Source organism: Plectropomus leopardus, chromosome 11, assembly GCF_026936395.1.
Source record: "Plectropomus leopardus strain MGB_pleo_1.0 chromosome 11, ASM2693639v1, whole genome shotgun sequence".
NCBI lineage: Eukaryota > Metazoa > Chordata > Actinopteri > Perciformes > Serranidae > Plectropomus > Plectropomus leopardus.
This window is the reverse complement of record NC_142186.1, coordinates 34,137,918-34,157,466: the sequence shown is the minus strand read 5'-3', so window position 1 is coordinate 34,157,466 and position 19,549 is coordinate 34,137,918. Positions and strand designations below refer to the sequence as shown.

The window sequence follows — 19,549 nt, the reverse complement described above, 5'->3', positions numbered from 1 at the left end:
AAGGGGCTCGCCAGAGAAGAAGTCGCACAACATCACTCAGTGAAAACACAGTCATCTCACAATTTCAAAAGTATTGCTTAAGTTTTGTGCAAATCTTTAATGGAAACCCACCTAATGAGCTCCAGGAGCTCCTTCTCTGTGCAGAGGACGAGATCAGCCGTCAGATAACAGGGATGCTAAATGGTTCTTGTTGATCTGTTATTTTATTTTTATTGTTTATAAAGTGCCGCAGAAGTGCAGCATGTTATATGTCAAACTAGAGGGCATGCTAAGTATCACGCCTCTTTGTATTTCCGTGATGCCTGCATGCTGTCTAAAATCACACAATGGAGCGACATGATGCTGCCAATGTTTTGTTCTGTGTGAAAAGTGCAAAGGTGGCGTAAAGAAGGGACTCTGTGTGCGGTCTCTGTGGGGAAAAAAAATCACATTAGATACTAAAATGTTGGAAACACACAGCATCGAAAGCATCGTTTCTGTTTGACCTTTAAAAACAGCCAGTGAACATGTCTGCTGTGTTTCTGCCTACAGGAGGAGGATGTCTGCACTGTGTTAGTGTGTGTGCGTGTGTGTGTGTGTGTGTTTGTGTGTGTGTGTGTGTGTGTGTGTGTGTTTGTGTGTGTGTGTGCGTGTGTGTGTGTGTGTGTTTTCAGGTTGTGGTCCAGAGCAGCAGGTAAGGAGCTGAAAGCTGAACTGCGCTGTAATCACGGAGGGAAAAACCCCTCACCACTGCACTCTGACTGTTTTCAGTTTACAGAGTCAATTATGTGCCGAGTGAGTTTCGTGACCTCTGGGCCCTCGGATTTGGTAAGAAAAGCATTCCTCTCTGAAAATTACACTTTCTGCAGATATGTGTCCGACAACAGCGATACACGCCAAGAGATTAGCTCGCTGCCCCACTTCCCCATGAGGAGCTTGTAAACTGGGAGAGCTGGGAACGTGATAGATCCCAGACCTCCCACTCTGGTCCTGCTGCTCTCCTCCCTCTGAAAGAAACACTTCTTCACATCCTGAAATATTCACCAAACCCTTAGCTCTTTACTCATGTTTCCAGGGTGTTGATTTGCTGTGAAAAAGTACTCAAATCTTTCATAAAAAGCTCCATAAACCTCTAAAACTGAGTCCTTACAAGGATGTAAAATACAAATAACTACATGAGACAATTAGTGTTTTTATTGTGCCGCTCCACCCTTTGTGCCCCTGACCAACGTCTGCGGGGCTTAGGATGCTGAGACAGGTGAGAAACGATTGTCAAGTTTAGCACTAATTTTAATTGAATTTCTGGAAAATAAGTAAAGAAAAATCCACTCCTGTTGTGTGAAAATGAGATTAATAGTTGATCAGTCAGTGCGACTTAACCGCTTCAGAATAAAATGTGTTTAAAAGAGCTCTAGTCAAAGTTCAAACAGCAGACGAAAACATGACAGAATTAACGTTGTAAGTAGTGATGAACGGATTCGTTTATGCACATCGGTGGTACTGGCTATGGATGTGTTAAGAGACTCGGTTACAATTTGCTCAGTGGTGCATTCAGCCAAAAAAAAAACTACATTTCCGTGAAGCAAGCTCACTAGAGACTATCGTCGGCCGACTCAGCTAGTCCCGGTTTAGCGCCCTGCTAACTTGAACATGGATGAAATAATTTAACACGTTACATGGAAATATTGCAGTTTATGTAAGCGGCAATAACAGTCATATGTGTAAAGAAATAGTCATCTTGCACAATTCTTTTTTAGTTTTCTTTTAAAGATATTTTTAGGGCGTTTTTGCCTTTAATTGATAGGACAGCACAAGTGTGAAAGGGTGAGAGAAAATGGGGATGACATGCAGCAATTTATATCTACACAGGGAGCAGCTCCTTGTCTACAGAGATCGCCATGTTGCACCCCCATGTTTCTACAGTAGCTCAAAACAGACAAACTAAACAACGCCGACAGATAGGGACTTGAGCATTTTTGTGTCGGCCTCCATTACCCTTCTATGATGAGCAGCATCGGAGCATTTAGTGCAGCTAAAATCAGCCGGTCTGTTTGTTTTGGAGAGGAAGAGACCTCCGTGGATAATTCAGCTCCCGGTATAAACCTTTACTAACCTTATGCAAAATTAACCAAAATTACTTGTTGAAGTTTTTTAAGACATAGAGGGAGAGTTTTTGTTGAAGTGGATAACAGTCCATTGCTTTACATTAATTTTGTGCACATTTTAAATGGAATATCGCTCCAGACTCGGCCTCGACAGATCCCTGGTCATCAGAGAGTGCTGCCCCAGCCTGAGAACGAGGACTTTTAGGGGTCCAGGAACCATTAGAAAGGTGCTAGATTCAAAAATTTGGTTCCTCCAGTTGAAATGCAGGTAAGGTTCTTGATTTTTCTGAAAAAAAAAGATCCCTGGAAAGGTTCCTGCAGTGGAAATTGGCTGTTAGTGTTGGTGTGTCCTGACTCAGACAGCTGGGTCTAACCTCTCTCCCCCTCCTCCCCCCTCACAGCCTCTCAGAGCCAGACCTGCCGGCTGCAGGGGGCTTTAACCTCAGGGCTGCCGGGGGTCCCGCCACCCGTCTGCAGCCGGCCTGCAGGCAGGAGGACGCTCAGATGATCTGGAAACACATGAGGATGTGATGCCTGCAGGTCAGTCCTGCAGCAGCTCCATCCATCACAATGAGGAAATCTCCTCTGCCTGTTTCACCTTTTCAGATCCACTTCCCCCTCGCTAACATCTTCCTTTAAAACATTTGTTTTCTGCTCGGCTGCCTGGCATTTGCTCTTTATTAGTTTATGTGTTGAGGAAATGAGCTCTATTAGTCATTCTAAAAACACGATGTAACACAGATCTTTTCTGTAGGAGGAAAGTGCTGCTGGATAAACTGTCAGGGAGCATTTCAGCATTGCTTTAAGGAAGAGGTTTCCCAAACTTAACATTAAAAAGTCTGAATCTGATTTCTATTCAAGTCCAAAGGGCGGGAACAAATGTTGATGAGGTGATGTGTCGCGTACCCAGACCAATCAGAGAGGTTTCAGTAGCCTTTTCTTCGTGTCACAGAGCTCACAGATAACTCATTTGTTGATTTATAGGAAGATTTTAAGTGTGTGTGTGTGTGTGTGTGTGTGTGTGTGTGTGTGTGTGTGTGTGTGTGTATGTGCGCGCTCAGACCCCAGGTCACCCCCTTCCTCTCTCTGTTGCCATCTAGTGGTTAATATTACCAAAAATCAACCTCATCCACTGAGGCACTCTTTACCTGTGATACACACATTTTCATGACATTTTTAGCGTTTCTTTGACACACACACTCACACACACTTGCTTTGAATCACACACTCATTGATGCTGTTACTGTTTTTTGAAACAAAAACTAATTTTCCATATCAGCATGCTTGCTTTTTTAAAAAAATACTTTTATTGTCTCCACTCCAACTTTCTCTCTAAAGCACTGACACACACACACTGTCTCTCTGACACATTTCCCTTTTAGCTCTCCTCCTCGCTGTCCTTTTGACACACACACACACACACACACACCTGGGCCGTGCCTGGCTGGTGTGTGTTTCCAGCGTGCAGCAGCACAGATCGAGCGGCTGACGCTCAGTTAAAAGCTGCTGGGTGGGTCCTAATTATTTCTTTGAAGACTCGCTTTTCCTCCCTGTCTGAGCTTCTGACGAGCTTCACTTTAAAGAGGCTAGACACACACACACACAAACACACACACACAGACTGTCATGCAACCCGCCTCATCTGTCACATAAGACTTTAATGTCGACTCCAGGCTGCAGATTTATGGGAACATAATGCTAAAATGTTTATGTGCTGCAGATGCATGTTGAGTTTGACAGGAAGTTTTTTTCATGTTTGCATGAAGCCTCAAGTTTGATCCAAAACTGCAACATTTATTGATTCATTCAAAATCAACTAAACATGAATCATTTATGGTTTAGGTTTGCATTTAAAATCATCTGTCGGAGGGATTTGAAGATTTGTTTCTGAAGTTGATTGATTTTCTTTTGACTGACTGTCGAGGTCCATCAGTGTCCCCTAGAGGTCCCCCAGACCGCAGTTTGGGAACCTTTGACCCTTTCAAGAGCTCCACATGGCTCCTTGTCTGCAGCTTAATGTCCACAGGGACAAGTTCATTTGCACAGAGATGAAGGAGTTAACCCTTAACTTGATTTCTTTGAAAAAAAAGAAAAACATGGGAGGAAGGAAATGAGCAACTTAACAAGAAATGACAAAAAAAATTAGCAACAAATTACAAAAAAAGTTACAAGAAAATTAGCAACAAAAATAGTTTTAAAAAATAAATTTAAAAAAGTAATAATAATAATAATTAAATTATTTATTTATTTGTTTTCTTATGTAATTATAATATTCCTTTTGGTAATTTTCTAATATGTCTCTTTCTCTCCTTCTCCCTCCTTTTTTAAAAAATACTTTTCTGGTTGTTTTCTTGTCACTTCTTAACTTTTTTTTTTTGGCGTGGTGTGTTAATGATGCCAAAGAATCTTCAAAAATAATCTGAAGAGTAGAGTACATGCCCAAAAGTATGTAGACACCAAACAGATCTCCCATATTGAACATTTGATTCCACATTTAATCATTAATCTGCTGCTCTAACAGCCTCCACTCTTCTGATTTCAGGCTTTGCACCAGATTTTGGAACCAGCTGCAGAGATTTGCTCCCATTCAGACACAAGAGCATCAGTGACATCCAACATGTTTGATTTGGTGATCAGGTCTGACTCGGGTTTATCCCAAAGCTGCTGGATCGAGTTGAGGACAAAACTCTGTGCAGACCACTAAAATTCTTCCACACCAAACTGGGGACATCATTTCGTTGTGGAGCCGCTTTGTGCACAAGGACGCTGTCATATTGAAAGAGGTAAGAATCAAACATGAACACAAAGTTGGAGGAGTGCTGTCTAAAATATTATTATATGCTGGAGAATTAAGATTTTTCTTCTTTGGATCTAAGGGACCAAAACCTGGAGAAAAATCAGTTCCAAATTAAAGGTCACCAGTGTCCACAAACTTTTAAGTAGTTTGTGGTGAAAAATATTCAAGATATTCTCCCAGTACCAGTATCACCAAAGAGAGTTCACAGAATACTGTATTTCTATTTATTGCCAATTTTGGGCATTTAAGAAGGACACTGACTTCTGTCTTATTCTGCGGGAGATGTGATAATTGATCAATTGGTTTGAGTCATTTTTTTAAATTAAAAAAATCCAAATTTTTGATTCCACATTTTTAAAAGTGATTTTTTTTTGTGTTTCTTTCCTCCTCTGTGACATTAATCAGTCGATTAAGTGAACAAATAATCGACAGATTAGTCTATAATTAATAATCATTAGCTGTAGCCCCAACACAAATGTTGCACTTGACTTCTGTCCTCTTTTCACTTAATAAGGATACTAGTAATAATAATAATATTTGTTTGTATAGCACCTTTTCTACATAAAATGCAGCCCAAAGTGCTTTAGATAAAATGAAAAAGAACTGTATTAATCCCCAATGGAGGAATTCAGTGAGAGTGCTAAAATAAAAACTTATGTGAAGAAATGTACATTTATAAATAAATAAATCATTAAAAATTATCATACAGAACATGGATACCATAACTCGGGAAATAAGCTGCAGACAGCAGAAGTGGAAAACTTTTTTTTTTTTAAATACATAAATATAAAAGAAATATTAAACAACAAAAGTCGAAACTGCAAAAGCACCAAAAAAAAAAAAAAGCATAAAAAAAGTTTTTTCTCCCTCTGAAACACTTAAATTTACAACACAGAGACATGAAGCACATGGAGCTCCCCTGGTTTGTTGGTCATGAAACTAGATCTCAGTGCAGGAGGTTTGTCTCCACACACACACACACACACACACACACACACACACACACACACACACACACACACACACAGCTTTGTAGTAGCAGACAGAGGCAGCGATTATTAAAAACTTAGAATAACAAAAGGAGGTCTGGAGGAGGAGGAGGAGGACAGGGAGAAGTCTGCTGCAGGTCTGAGGACCAGAAAGGGTCTTGGAGGTTTTGGAAAGGTCTGGAGTCAGGAGGAGGTCCCGGCTTGCACAGAGGAGGCAGGACTTTTTCTGGCTCTGTGGTGCGCTCCGACACCAGAGGTCCGCTTTAATACCAGGGGAGGAGGAGGAGGAGGAGGAGGAGGAGGAGAGGCAGGTCGACTCTTTTACGCCGCTCAGAGAGGGAGAGAGAGAGAGAGAGAGAGAGAGAGAGAGACTGCAGTCCACTCCTCCGTCCCGGACAGTCGGCATCGAGCATCCATGCGTCAAACGGACTTTTCGATCAGGAGCGCAGATTCAAACGAGTCCGCTCCTGGAAAACGTCACAGTCTGGCTGATCGTCACGGAGCCGGAGCTGTTTGAAAACGCTCCGGTTGATATAAACGAGCTGCGCGTGTTTATTGGAGCTCAGATCACCTCGGACTCTTCGGTTTGGACTCCTCTTACTGCCGGAGCGGAGCGAAATCTACTTTCAAACCCTCCGCTCGCTCCTGTCGGGATCCGCACATCTGCAGGATTTCATTGAATGTTTTCATCCCGGGACTCCTGTTTGGTTTTTTTTCTCAACGCACGACATGAGCAGCCCCGCTGTGTCCTGCCCGCCGGTGCGTCTTTGTCATTTTAATGTCGGTTTAATCTCCGCGCTGATTGTGGCTTTGCATTTCAATCTGACAAATTGAGGACTTTGCTCTCCTGGCTGGAATAAAGAAGTCTGGATCTTCCTTTGGATTGTTTTTGTTTTTTTTAATTAATTTTTTTAACCGTTTTCACCAAACTGGTTTTCCTGGAGAAACTCCGAGGATGTTGCTCCGCTGCTTGAACCTTTCCTCCTGGTCCACCTGTAGGTTTTTCTTCAGCTTTTTGCTGCTGCTGCAAACGCCCCGGTCCTCCTCTCCGCTAATTACAGGTAAGATTAAAGGGATCATATGGCTTCCTAATGACACATCACAACACCCACCTTGCGTGAAATCTACTCAAACCCCCGGTTATTTAGTCTACCGCGTCTCCGTGCCCCTTCAGTCTGGTTTTACTCCGCCGGGGAGCGCACCAAAATCAAAGTCACTGCGGCTTTTATATCTCAGTAATGTGGTGGTCAAGTAAAGATCCAATTAAAAACTCCAGTTTGGTGCATGATTACCAGGAAAAAAAATCAGCAGAATGCGGATAAAACACTCAATATCCAGCACTTTTTTTCTTTCATAACGTCGCTCCTATTTTTTTGGCATAAATATATTTCGCAAAGAAAACAGTCAGTAAATTGCGTTTTTGTGGTTTTGAAATGTGCCCTTAGGGTATTCCGATGAGCGCTGCATGATGAAAATAGACTCGCTTTTCAGTTTAACCCGGGTTATCCTCTCGGTGCCTCCCTGTAAGTAATTGCTGTGCCTCCTCCAGTGGAAACATGGGTTGCGCCGGAGAGATACCACCAAAATCCACCCTGGCGCGCGTGTCATTTGCAGCAGAGCTTGTTGTTTGCAGAGGTAGTTTTCAGCCCGACGCGCTAAATCATGATGACAAGAGTCAGAATCAAAGTCAGTTATATCAAATTTAAGGAAATTATACAAGGATTTAGGTCTTTAAGGATGAAAAGGTCTGCGTGGAATTATAAGTGATCTTTGCGCAAATTGTTGTTTGCGTCACTGGAGCTTATAATTAGACCACTTTTTGAGTTAAAAGTAGGCTGTAAAGAGTAAATCACTTTCTTTAGCAGCTCTGTGCTCGTCCTAAACGGCCTCTGATGCGCCTCTCTCTTCGGACTGAGCGCCTCTCTCCCCGGGCTGCTCGCCCCTGACAGCCGCATTGCATCATATGATATGGTTTGTTCGCCCTGCAGCGCTTTTACAAAAGAGAATAATGGACAGGCAGTGAATGAAAGGTGGATGAAGGAGCGCGCGTCGCCAGACGCCCTGCCCTAGTGCGTCTTATCAGCTGCGCGAGGGGACGGGACTCGTGCTGCTTACCTGCAGCCTCTGGCACTGTGAGGAGAGGGGATCAGATTAAATGCATTTGGTTCCTTCTAGAGAGTTTCTCTGTCCACAGAAGTTGAGTTTCATGATAATTTCATTAAGAAAAGGAGAAAATCTTTGCAGAATCTGATTCAGAACAGACATTTCACTTTCTCTTCAGTTTTTAACCCTTTGAAACCTGGATCAGTTTTCTTGTGCTGCGTTCAGGCGCCTCTCAACAAGCATTTAAATCTTTAAAAGTTGGTTTGAGCAACTTGGTTTGATCTCCTGATAAAAGTCAAGCAGCAAATTGGCAAGAAATGTTCTGCAAACTGCAAAAACATTAGTGAAAGGTGAAAAGAAAATGACCTGAAAATTAGCAAAAAATATAAATGTTTAAAAATGTTTTAAAAATATCAAGAAAAATATATTTATAATTATTATATAGTATCAAAAATATATATAATTATTCATATGATTTTTATACTTTCAATATTTCAAGTTTTGTTATTTTCTATTTCTATTTATTTATTTATTTAATGGGACTGATTTCATGTAATTTTTTTACAAGTTTGTACCAATGCCTTGCTATTTTTGGGTCTTTTTTTAAACTGCTGTTTGCCTGCTTTCTATGTTTCTAAAACAAAGTCAAGCCATTTTTCTCATGTTACAAAGGGTTTACATCAATATGAACATCCACATGAGACAGAATTACCTGTACTCACATCCGTTTGAGCCCTGATAAGAATAATTTTTGATTATCGGGGCTTCCCCTCTACTGGTTGTTATCTCTGTTCCCAGCAGAAAGATGGGAATCAGATGGGGGACCAAACCTGTACCAGATGGCTCTCTGGAGTCAAACATGTGTGTCTATTTGACATGAAACAGAAACCTCTGTCCACCTCTCTGAATCAGCTGCAGCATTATAATCCTACGCCGCAGCTCAGATTCCTCCACCTGGCATCCCAAACATCCCAGGCTCTGCATCCTCCTGGCTGTTGTCTCTGAGCTGCAGAGCGGAGGGCGGGTGGAGGTCTTTATGGTTGGAGGGTTGAATGTGTCGCTGCAGCAGGTGGAACAAACGGGCACAGAGGTCGTCCTGTTTTAAATCTGCTCCTCTACACTTGTTGCTCTTGATCATATTTTCTCTCTGTAGTGAGATTTTAAGGCATTTTACTGAATCTGAATTGTTTATGGTACTCTAATAAACTCACCAGACAACAGGAAGGAAACACTGAGCACCATTAACCCTCAAATTGAAATTGCAAATACAAAATACGTCTTATAGAAACATGTCAGTTTAAAAAACAAAACTCCCATTTATTGCAAAAAAGTTTTACACTAAATGAGGTAGATGCCAACTGCCATTAAACCCAAAGAAGAAGAAAATGTACAAAAAGTCACGTGACATTCCACAAAACATGGCTCAGTATGTGTGGACGGAGGAAGCGACCGAGAACTTTTAAACTCTTAAATTACGGCAATATTAGATTGGCTTTAATGGGTGGCTGCAATAGAAATAAAGCTGCTAATGTTTTGAACATCTATTGCCATGTAAATGGAATGGTATCACCAGAGGAGAAGTCGCACAACATCATTCAAAGGAAACGCAGTCATCTCGCATTTGTGTTTTATCGAAAATTTGAAAATATCGCGTTTTGCACAAATCTGTAATGGAAACCCAGTTACTGTTAAATCTGACACGTTGATTCGACTTAAAATAATGTTGGAAACCTTGAAGAAGGAAACTAAATATAACAAAAAAATAGTTTACTTTATAGGCTATCTAAGTGTTAAGTTTACTTGAAATTAAATAGCATTTACTTAATTTTGTAAATAATTTTTTACTTAAAGTTGTTGCAAATTTAAAATGTCATGTGAAGTCACCTTGTTCTTTCTAAGTTTTGGCAACTTAAGTAAACCAAGTTATTCTGATTTATCTTCATCATCTTAAAAAGGTTTTGTAGACGGTGAAGTCAGGAGACCTGCGAGTTCTGTTCTGTTAACGTGTTTTAGAAAATACAAATATGACTGACTGGTGTGAAACCAGCAGAATACAGATATACAGCACAGTAAACTAGGTTTACTGAAGTTGCTAACACATTGGTTTAGTTTATGTTATCATTTTTAAGTTGCAACTTACTTTTCAAGAAAGTAACTTGCATATAAGATATAAAGTTAGATATAAAGTTAACATAAATTAAGATGAATGGATATGTTTATTCACATTTTTAAGGCAATTGGTTTCGTAGATTTTGCTAAATAAAATCAAGATTTTACAGTGAAATTATTTGGAGGAAAACTTGCAGAGAAGTTCCTGAATATGTTTCTTTAACAAAGTTTTTCATAAATCTCTTCAGAGCACATATTTATTTCTTTTCAAACAGCCCTGGTTAATCTAAAACAGACAGCATTGGGATGTAACTTAGTACTTTTACTCTAGCACTGTAACTGCGGATACAGAGGGAATTATTCTGCATAATGAGTGTTTTTACTTTTGCTTTTAGTACATTTTCCAAATAATACTTCAGAACTTCATTGCTGCTTTTAGTGAAGTTAAATATTTGAATTCTTTCCCAGAAACTGGAAACAAAATGTGCAATACATCCATATATAAAGCTAATTTCAGACTTTTAGAGGGCATGTCCCACGGACTTCCTGTATCTGTGTTCTCTGTCCCCCGTACTTCATTTATCTACAACCGTTCATTTAATTTGTAACATGTCGTAACTCGTTTTTCTGAGCAGTCTTTAAACGCACCACGGATAGGCGGCGTACACGCGCTGTCTTGTTGTGATCACATGACACAGTTGACGCGCGCGGGCAGCTGCTCTGAACCGTCGGCTTTAACTCAAAAACCACAAAAAAATGTGCAGAAAACCAACCAGCAAGACGCTAAAAACCTGCATCCTTCAAAATAAACCGTGTGAGCTAAGTAAAGCTGTTTCTGTTGATCATGCTCGCTAAATGATGTATGATGAATTTAGCATAAAGCTCTGTGAACAAGAGCACGGACGTTATTGTTACCTGTAGCTGGCTAGCTAGCTTCATGCTAGGAATAGACCCTCTCCTTTTTAATTTCTGCGCAGTTTTTGCTCGCTGTCGCTTTGCACGTTTGTTTTTAACCTTTATGCAACAATAGAAAGAGCAGAGAGGAGAAGGAGGACCAGAAGTTAACACCAAAGCTGCAGGGGCTTCACAGGTGAGGATATATGGCTGAGAAAATATATTTATTGCATAAAAGTGACTTTGAGATTCCTTTCCACAGCTATTTCACAACTACTATACTTAATTTTTAAAATCTGTATGATTGCAATAGACAGCAGGGAGAAGGCAGAGAGCAGGCTGCAGCACTGACAGTCAGGCTTCACAGGTGAGGACAGATTATAACTCATGGCTATAGGGAAATACTTTTATGGGATAAGACGTTGACATTCATCTCCACTAAACTACTGAAATTTCTTTGCACATATTTTTGTCTGTATTGCAATAGACAGATCAGGGAGAAAGCAGCACACAGCAGTCAGGACAGAGAGCAGGCTGCAGCACTGACCGTCAGCCTGAGGCTCCACAGGTGAGGGCAGATTATAACTGGCTAAGAAAATATATCTATAGCATAAAAGTGACTTTGAGATTAATTTCCAGCTGTTACTAAACTTTTCATTTTTAGTTTTGTCACTTAATAATCTGTCTACTTACCCTGTAGATGCTTAAGGGTTATTCTGTGTCAACTCATCCGGAGCTTGGCAGCTCAAACTTTTGATTTTGATCATTTTAAAGAACTTGAGTCGGTCCCCGGGGGCCAAACTCTGGCTGTTTGTGGTTATTTGGTTCTTTAGCCGCTAAGGAGAGAGGCGAGGTGAATGTGTGAGGATGATAAATCACTGTCGGTTTATTCCTGAACAGTCTGTCCCTCTCACTTCTGAAATGATGACTACGCCCCTGTTTACACGGCGTCGCTTCTGGCATAAAATGTTAAACTTTTGGCTTTCGTTCACACAACAACTGCATTTTTGGGGCCCCGAAAATGCAAACTTTTGAAACCAGGTTCCGACACAACCCCTTCTGTCGCCGTGTAAACTGGTAATGCACAGATAGTGTGAGAACGGTGACGTCAAAGCCGCACTTTGAGCGTGCATGTTTATTCACGTTTCTCCAGTAAACTGCAGATTTGTTGCACCACTGTGATCTCTTGCCTGTGTCTTTTTGTTCGTTTATACTCACAGCTCTGTAGAAGACATGCACACTACAGCGTCTTCGGTTGTTTTTGCAGATCTGTATACGTGATGATCATTCTCACAGTGGCTTGAAACGTCACTTTGGTGCATTAAATATGTGATAACTGGAGCCCTGCTGGTTGCAAGCCATTTAAAACATTTTTTTGATGCCTTTGTACTATTTACTTATTTGGTTTGGCACCTGCTCTAAGTTTGGATTGGATGTGTGTGCATACTTTTACTTTCATTCCCACAATTTTATCATATTAACCCAGATTAAAAAAATAGATAAATAAGAAAACTTTTCTGTTTTTAGTTTGGCTGTTCTCGTCTAAACGTGGTCTTAAAGGCAGATGAACGGAGGTTGCAAACAAACACAGTTTTTGGGATCGGAAAGGTCAAAATTTGATCTGGAGACAGATAATATTTGACATTTAGCTACCTCAATAACTTTAAATTCATTAGAATTGAATGAATTTAAGTATTTTACCAGCTTGGAAGTGGATCTAAAAATGGACTTTCAGAGGCTGATCGACCTTCACAGTCAGAGAGTGCGACCTCTAAACTCAGGAGAGGTCACAGTTTTGAGTTTCCTGCAGCTTTAATGACTCTGAACTCTTAAAAGTTATCTGTCTCATTTTCTGTCCTTTTCACTGCTTTGGAAGCAAAAGTTTGGGGTTTTCCTTTTAATCACAGTGAAATGTTTAGTGCCGAGGACTAAAACTGACGATATGTGAATAAAAAGTATCGTTATCAGGGATCCTCGTAGATGGATGTGAGGTAAACACAGCAGCTGACAGACACAAGAGGAGGGTATTTTTTTCAGACTGAGGACGAGGCCTCAGAGACGGAGCTCCCCCTCTCCTCCCTGCACCCTCGCCCTCCTCACCCTCCTCACCCTCCTCACCCCCCACCACTTACAGCCCTGCCAGTTTAATTACACTCGAAGGCTGTAAATTTTACAGTGCTGGTGGAGTCGGCAGGGTTCGTCTGCTCTGCCAGAATCCACAGGCTGCTTTTCTGCTCAACTCGCAGACGGCGCGACTCGCTGCTGTAAGGATCTGTTGTTGGAGAGGTTTAGTCCATTAAACCCCCGACGCAAACTGCGTTTAGATCTTTAACTCAGTGTCGTACGACTCTTAGCTTTGGACATCAACTGAGGTTACTGTCGGCATGTTTGTCAAACTTCATAATGCAGTTTACTGTGGTGACGGTTGAAGAGTTTAAGGTCCAGTTTGTAAGACTTTGAGGGACATACTGGCAGACATGGTATTCATAACTGTTTTCTGTAGTGTATAATCACCTGAAACTAAGATCGTTGTTTTCGTTATCTTAGAATGAGCCGTTTATATTGAAATAGGGAGCAGGTCTTAGTTTATGGAGATGTTGCACCCCCAAAACAGACCAACCAAACACTAACTATGTTTACATGTTAGAAAAAGTCGAATTATTGTGTTAAAGGCCAAATGGCCAATTCCGAAATCACCAACATTACAACAAACTAAAGAGTCAGCAGGTCAGAAGTCAAAGGTCACAGTACACTGATTACAGCCGAGGCCCTTATATGTGGGAGCGGCCACGTATGAGGGATTTCTGGGAGCTGATAGTCCACGATTTCACAGAGGAATTCGGGATTGAAAACTTTCTCAGAGTTATGTGATGCAATAACAGCACTTGTAGCTCCTGCTGCATCATGAGGGAGCCAGTTCCTACTGACAAGCACGCAGACATAGCATCATGTGACCTAGAAAGGACTAAAAACGTGTTTTTATTGCAGTTTTGTGGAGTATGGCTTTTTCATATCACTTGAAATACCACCTCATGTGAGCGTAAAAACTTTTTTTGCAATAAATTGGAGGGTTTTTCCCCCAAAATTGACGTTTCCATTAGGTGTGTTTTATATTTGCAGTTTCTGTTTGCACAATTTGAGGGTTAATGGAAACCTGCCTAATGACATTTCGAAAATGTGATAAAAAATCATGATCGAAAAACAGCTAGATCTAGAGATACGAGAGCAAAGCAGCAGCATTTTAGTTTCTTTATTCTCATGTGGTTGTTCAGTTCAGTGTGCTGTTAAATCCTAAAAGGTCAAAATCAGTTGTTCTTAAAAAAAATAAATACATCTCATCGTGGTCAAACAGTGAGATATTCTTGTCCTCAGAGAGATAAGATCAGCTGGAGGAAACAGGAAGTAGTTTGACACTCAGACAGAGCGGATCTACCTTTACCTCCGATGACCCTGGTTCAGCTCATGACAAAAAGTTCCTGCTGGGAAGGAAGTTATTATTTTAGAGAGTCAAAACAAACCTGGCACATGAACAAACAGCCCGGCATCGGTCCGGCGCTTCGTTTCTCTCTGACATCTGTCTGCTTCTACCCATAAACCCTTGTGTTTGGGGTCGTTTCCTGCAGTCGGCTCGGATTACATTTGCTCTCGTAACAAACTGACTGACTCACGATTTTTAAGACCTCAGTTTAAATGTCACTGCTTTTACCTGGACAGACAAACCACACACAATGCACGTGTCAGACAGGCTTTTGTCCAGAGCTCAGATGGAAAATTGGACAAATGAAAATAAAATTCAAAAAAGCTGAGGCAGTGATATTTGATTTTTGTTTATTTTTTGGCCACATGGGGGCAGCAGAACAAAATGTAAACACAACACTGACATATTACCACCCTGAAAGGTACTGATGAACGTGTTGTCAAACAGCTGCCAGAGAAAGACAAATTTGCGTCCACGTGCTGAATTTTAGTCCCATATTCAGTTTTTTTGCTGCGTTCACATAATTAGATGGACGAAATATGGAGAACAGTCCACATATGAAAGGGCAATAAATAAAAAAAAAACCCTGAAATAAAATAATGTAATTAATTCATAATTTTATGTAACTTTTGATTAATGCTCAGTATTTGTCCGGCCCGTTCTCTTTCCCAAGTCGTCAAATATCGCTGTGTTTGTAGTGCATTCGGCATAAGATCAAGAAAGTGACCTTAAGAAAGTGCGAAAAAAAAAAAAAAAGGAGAAAAAAAAAATCTAAAAAAATATTATTTCAAAAAAAAAAAAATTATTATAAAATTAATATAAATTATAATTTAAAAAATGAATCTATAATCCCCTCAGGGTAATTGTTAGGTTTTTTTTGCAATTTCAGGAACATTTCTTGCCAAGTTGATAGTATATAGTTATAGTTTATGTCGTTTATATAACCTTGGGACTGTGTGATGTCAAGTGGTCCCGACAGGTGATTCAGGACAGCTGGTCACAGTCAGAAGTCCAGCCCCGCCCTCAGCCTGCGTCTCACCTCTGTCTCCTTCCTGCCGTCCTCCACAGGTACCGAGGCCAGCTGCGAGAACGAAGGCGAGGTCCTCCACATCCCCAACATCACCGACAACCCCTGCATCACCTGCGTGTGTCTGGTAGGAACAACTCGCCTCACTTTCTGACGTGTTGCAGAGCCGATGAGTCACCGCCGGCTGTTTGTTCTCGCCACCTTTACGTGTAACTGCTGCTTCAGCTTTTCCACTCGAGCTGATAAAACGACCTCTTACAGCGCTGATAGTGATATTTGTAAAGCTGATTATTGAGCTTTGTGTGGCGTTTTCTTATCCGAGGGTTGTGAAAGGTTTGTGACACAGCGACAGGACTTTGAGATGCAAGGTTGTGGCGGGATGTTTGGTGAGACGTGACGTGTGGACTGTTTACAGAAGTTACAGAACTTTTTCAGTAAAACAGAGCTGATATCTATAAGATCTATGAGTCAGCTTTTTATCAACATGACTAGGATAACATTGGCAACTTTGTCTTTTTTAAGTGATTTGCGAGAGCAGGCGGAGACTTTATATTCAGACTCCTGTTTTCTGAGGTTTTACAGTAAACTGTTGGTGAAACTTGAAGCGGGGATTGTTTTTGTTTGTAACACAGCGACTTTGAGATGCAACTTTTTAGGGGGGCGACGCTGAGTGAGACGTGTGGACTGTTTGATTTCAGGGTATTTGCAGAACTTTTTAAATAAAAAAGTAGAAAAGGGGTCAAAAATGTCTTCTGAGAATGTTTTGTGGCTCGTGAAGTCATGCTAGCAGGTTTTTTAAGTGGTTTGCGAGAGCAGGAAGACACTTTATAATCCGACTCTTTAACTGTTTTCTGAGGATTTACAGCAAACTTTTGGTGAAATGTGAAGTGAGGATTGTTTGTTTTAACAGACATGCCTGTCGTCACGCTGTCTTTGCTCGGCCCGGCTGTTAAAACCGGCCTACAAAACGTTAAGGGACGACTCTTTCCTGGAACATGTGCTCTTTGACCCCTGACCCCCGCAGCCCCCCCCATAACCGCTGTAGAGCTCTTTGTTTTAGGGGATGAGAATGAACCAACAAGGCTTTTCTGTGTCACTGCCTCTGCAGCGGCTGAAAGAGAGGTTTTGGTTTTTAAAAGGCGTCACATGACCAGAGTTTAGCCTGCAGGAAGCACGCGGAGCTGAGCTTTAGGCTGCACCGTGTGTGTGTGTGTGTGTGTGTGTGTGTGTGTGTGTGTGTGTGTGTGTGTGTGTGTGTGTGTGTGTGTGTGTGAGTCAACGAGTCCAAGTTCTTGTGCGTGTTTTTTTTTTTTTTTTTGCATCTTTGGTTTATCAGGGTTCCCACGGTCATGGAAAACCTGGAAAAGTAATGAAACCAGTAAAAAAATCAATGAAAGTTTTGGAAAAGTCATGGAAATGTGTTGTGTATAATATAAACAATGACCATGTTTAGTTTTTGTAGCTGACGACATAACGTTGCTCTAATGTGTGTCGACGTGTGACAACATTTTGGTTGTTTTTGTTTATTTTTGGGTTAGGGTTCCTTGTCTCCCTTCATGTCTGCCCATGAGGCATGTCAGCTAGTTTATTAAGCACTTTTGGCTTTATGTGAGGGGCATACAGCTTTAAATAGCCACATTTTGTAGTTATTTTACCAATAATTTTCAAAGAAAACCTGCCCTTCAAACCCATGATTGATGAGCCCATGATTTTTGGCAGTGCTAAAATGTGATTGTGATTAACTTTAAATATATTACATATAGAAACTGATGTCGATCCAGGTTTCAAAGGGTTAATGTGCCTTTATTTTCCATTTCTGAGAGCTTTACAGCTTTACAGCCGTTAAAGATGACAGTGGTTACTTGTCATGATTTAAGTCTCAAAGTTTTCTGATATAAAAATAATGGAGCAGGTGGATGAATATCACCGCTCGAGGCCGTTACTCGCCTCCTCTTGGCCTCGTTTCCTTATAATACGACACTATATGTCACCTTGTACATGCACAACTTTCAGTATCCAAACCCCAGCTCCGGATTGGCTGTTTTAAAGCTTTTGTTATCCTCTGATTGGTCGCTCTCTCGGCCTGCAGCCTGACTGAGCCGTCCTCTGTGTTATCAGGCAGACATCAGCCAAAGCCCCGCTGAATGCTATCAGTCATCAGCAGGCAATGGCCGGCCTTTCATCTCTGCTTTAACCCTCCCCTACACACACACACACACACACACACACACACACACACACACACACACACACACGCACACACATGCACACACTCATAAATGGACATGCATTCAGGGCTCAGTCTTTATTGAATTTAGTCTTTCTTTATCTCCTAAAACCATTTTCAACTAACATTCATGGCTTTTTTTAAATTTGGCTTCAAGCACAAACTCGTGTCATTCAGATATCAGCTCCCACTTTGGTCACCACATTTGCCTGTGGTGGTTGATTTTGAGTTTTTATTTTGTTTAATTTTATATTATTTTATTTTATTTGTCAAGAAAACAGGTCTGGAAAGCATGTTTTGTTTAATGACTTGATTTTTTTGGTGACTTTTTTTAAGTTGATTTTTTTTTTGAAAGGCATGTTTACTTTAAAAAATTCCATAAATACATTATTTATCACAACCAGAAATTATCAATGGATTTTCAAATTTCCCACAATCCTTGAACACATGATGTGGGATGCTAAAATTATGTTTGGATAGAGTTTGGATCTTATATGTTTAAAAATGGCCAGCAAGTGCGGTAAGAAAAAATCCCCAATATTTTCGGTGCTTGAAAAATGCTGGAATTTGATTATTATTATTATTATTATTATTATTATTATTTATAATTATTATTATATATTTTTTATTTTTTGGGCAATATTTCTATTATTATTTTTTTTATTATTATTATTTTACCTATATAGACAGGTTAATTTGCAGTATAAGAAGCAGAAACAGAAAGCAGAAAGCTTTTCTTTCTCTTTACCGTCTGTCAGTAGACAGACAGTAACAGTTTCGTGCAGCAAGAGGAAACATTTTGATCTTTGGTATCATCCGGGTTAAAGTCAGGTGAAACCAAACTTTTGGTAAAACGAGCGTTTCTAAGTGACTCCACTTCCTTCATCCTCCTGTGTGACTGCCATTCGTCTTTAGGGGGTTGGGGAGCCATCAGGGCTCCAGTGTCACTCACTCATGGAGGGGTCGGGGGTTTGGCTCTCCAGTTGGTCCGGAGTACCTGCTAATGGCTCCGTGGGTAGACACACACACACACATACACACACACACACACACACACACACACACACGTACAGAAGAGCCATTGTGTGGGTCGGGGTGAGGCCCAGGCGCTGTAATGGGGCCAGGAGTGGATGTGGCTGACAGACTGACTGACAGGCCGGTCGCCATTGACGATCCGTTATCTTGGGAGGGAGTCGGGCCATCTCCGTCACGCTCTTCATCGTTCTCCTCTATCTGTCTGTCCATCTCTGTGTCTTTTTCCACTCTCTCATCGGCTCTTCCTCCCCTCGCTCGCCCCGACGCCGCCTCCTCCTTTTCACTCCGTCACTCGTTGTCGTTCAGATTTTCTCTCACGAGCAGCGAAAACCTGTGAAAGTCTGCAGTTTGTTTCCTCTCAGCTGGAGTCTGTGCTCAGTTTCAGATCAGCTGTTTTTGTAGAAGGACGTCGTGTATTCGCTAAAAAAGACTGAAAATAAATATATTAAACATGCTGATAATAATTGGGATTATCTTCATGCAGGCGTGTGACAGCCCGTTCTAACGCCGAACTCGTCAAATAGTGCCGCTCCGTCAGTGCTTTCAGCGTACAAGTGTGACGCCAAAAGCCACCTCGTACGTCTCTTTGTTCCTCCTTTTTTAAACATTAATCTTCAGGTTGTTTTCTTGTCAATTTTTACTGATTTCTTGCAATTTGCTCATTGCCTTTTCCCATGTTTTTAAAGACAATTAAACCTTTTTGCTCAGGATGCAAAGGAAGTTTCAAGTTCAAGTTTCACCTACCTCCACGTGAAACATGCTCAAGCAGCATCAGATGAGAACGCCGTTTTTATCATACAATGGCG

At 41.1% G+C, this 19,549-nt stretch overlaps 1 protein-coding gene across 9 annotated transcripts in view; it reads left to right on the top strand.

Annotated features, from left to right (window-relative positions):
* Nucleotides 1-631: 631 nt before the first annotated feature.
* The window catches only part of bmper (BMP binding endothelial regulator), a 43,276-nt gene continuing 24,358 nt past the window's right edge, over nucleotides 632-19,549 (top strand). Inside the window, exons 1-5 of one of the 9 annotated variants that reach the window (XM_088084695.1) lie at nucleotides 10,769-10,896; nucleotides 11,113-11,172; nucleotides 11,290-11,343; nucleotides 11,464-11,544; nucleotides 15,523-15,608. Coding sequence is in view for 2 of the 9 variants with exons in the window: in XM_042490158.2 (XP_042346092.1) it covers nucleotides 6,826-6,931; nucleotides 15,523-15,608 (192 nt within the window). In the remaining 7 variants the exon portion in view is untranslated. Of the gene's footprint in view, nucleotides 2,353-2,485; nucleotides 2,625-4,626; nucleotides 4,868-6,228; nucleotides 6,932-10,585; nucleotides 11,173-11,289; nucleotides 11,344-11,463; nucleotides 11,545-15,522; nucleotides 15,609-19,549 lie in introns of those variants that run through there. The other 8 variants (XM_088084697.1, XM_088084696.1, XM_088084693.1 and 5 more) reach the window with 8 other exon arrangements.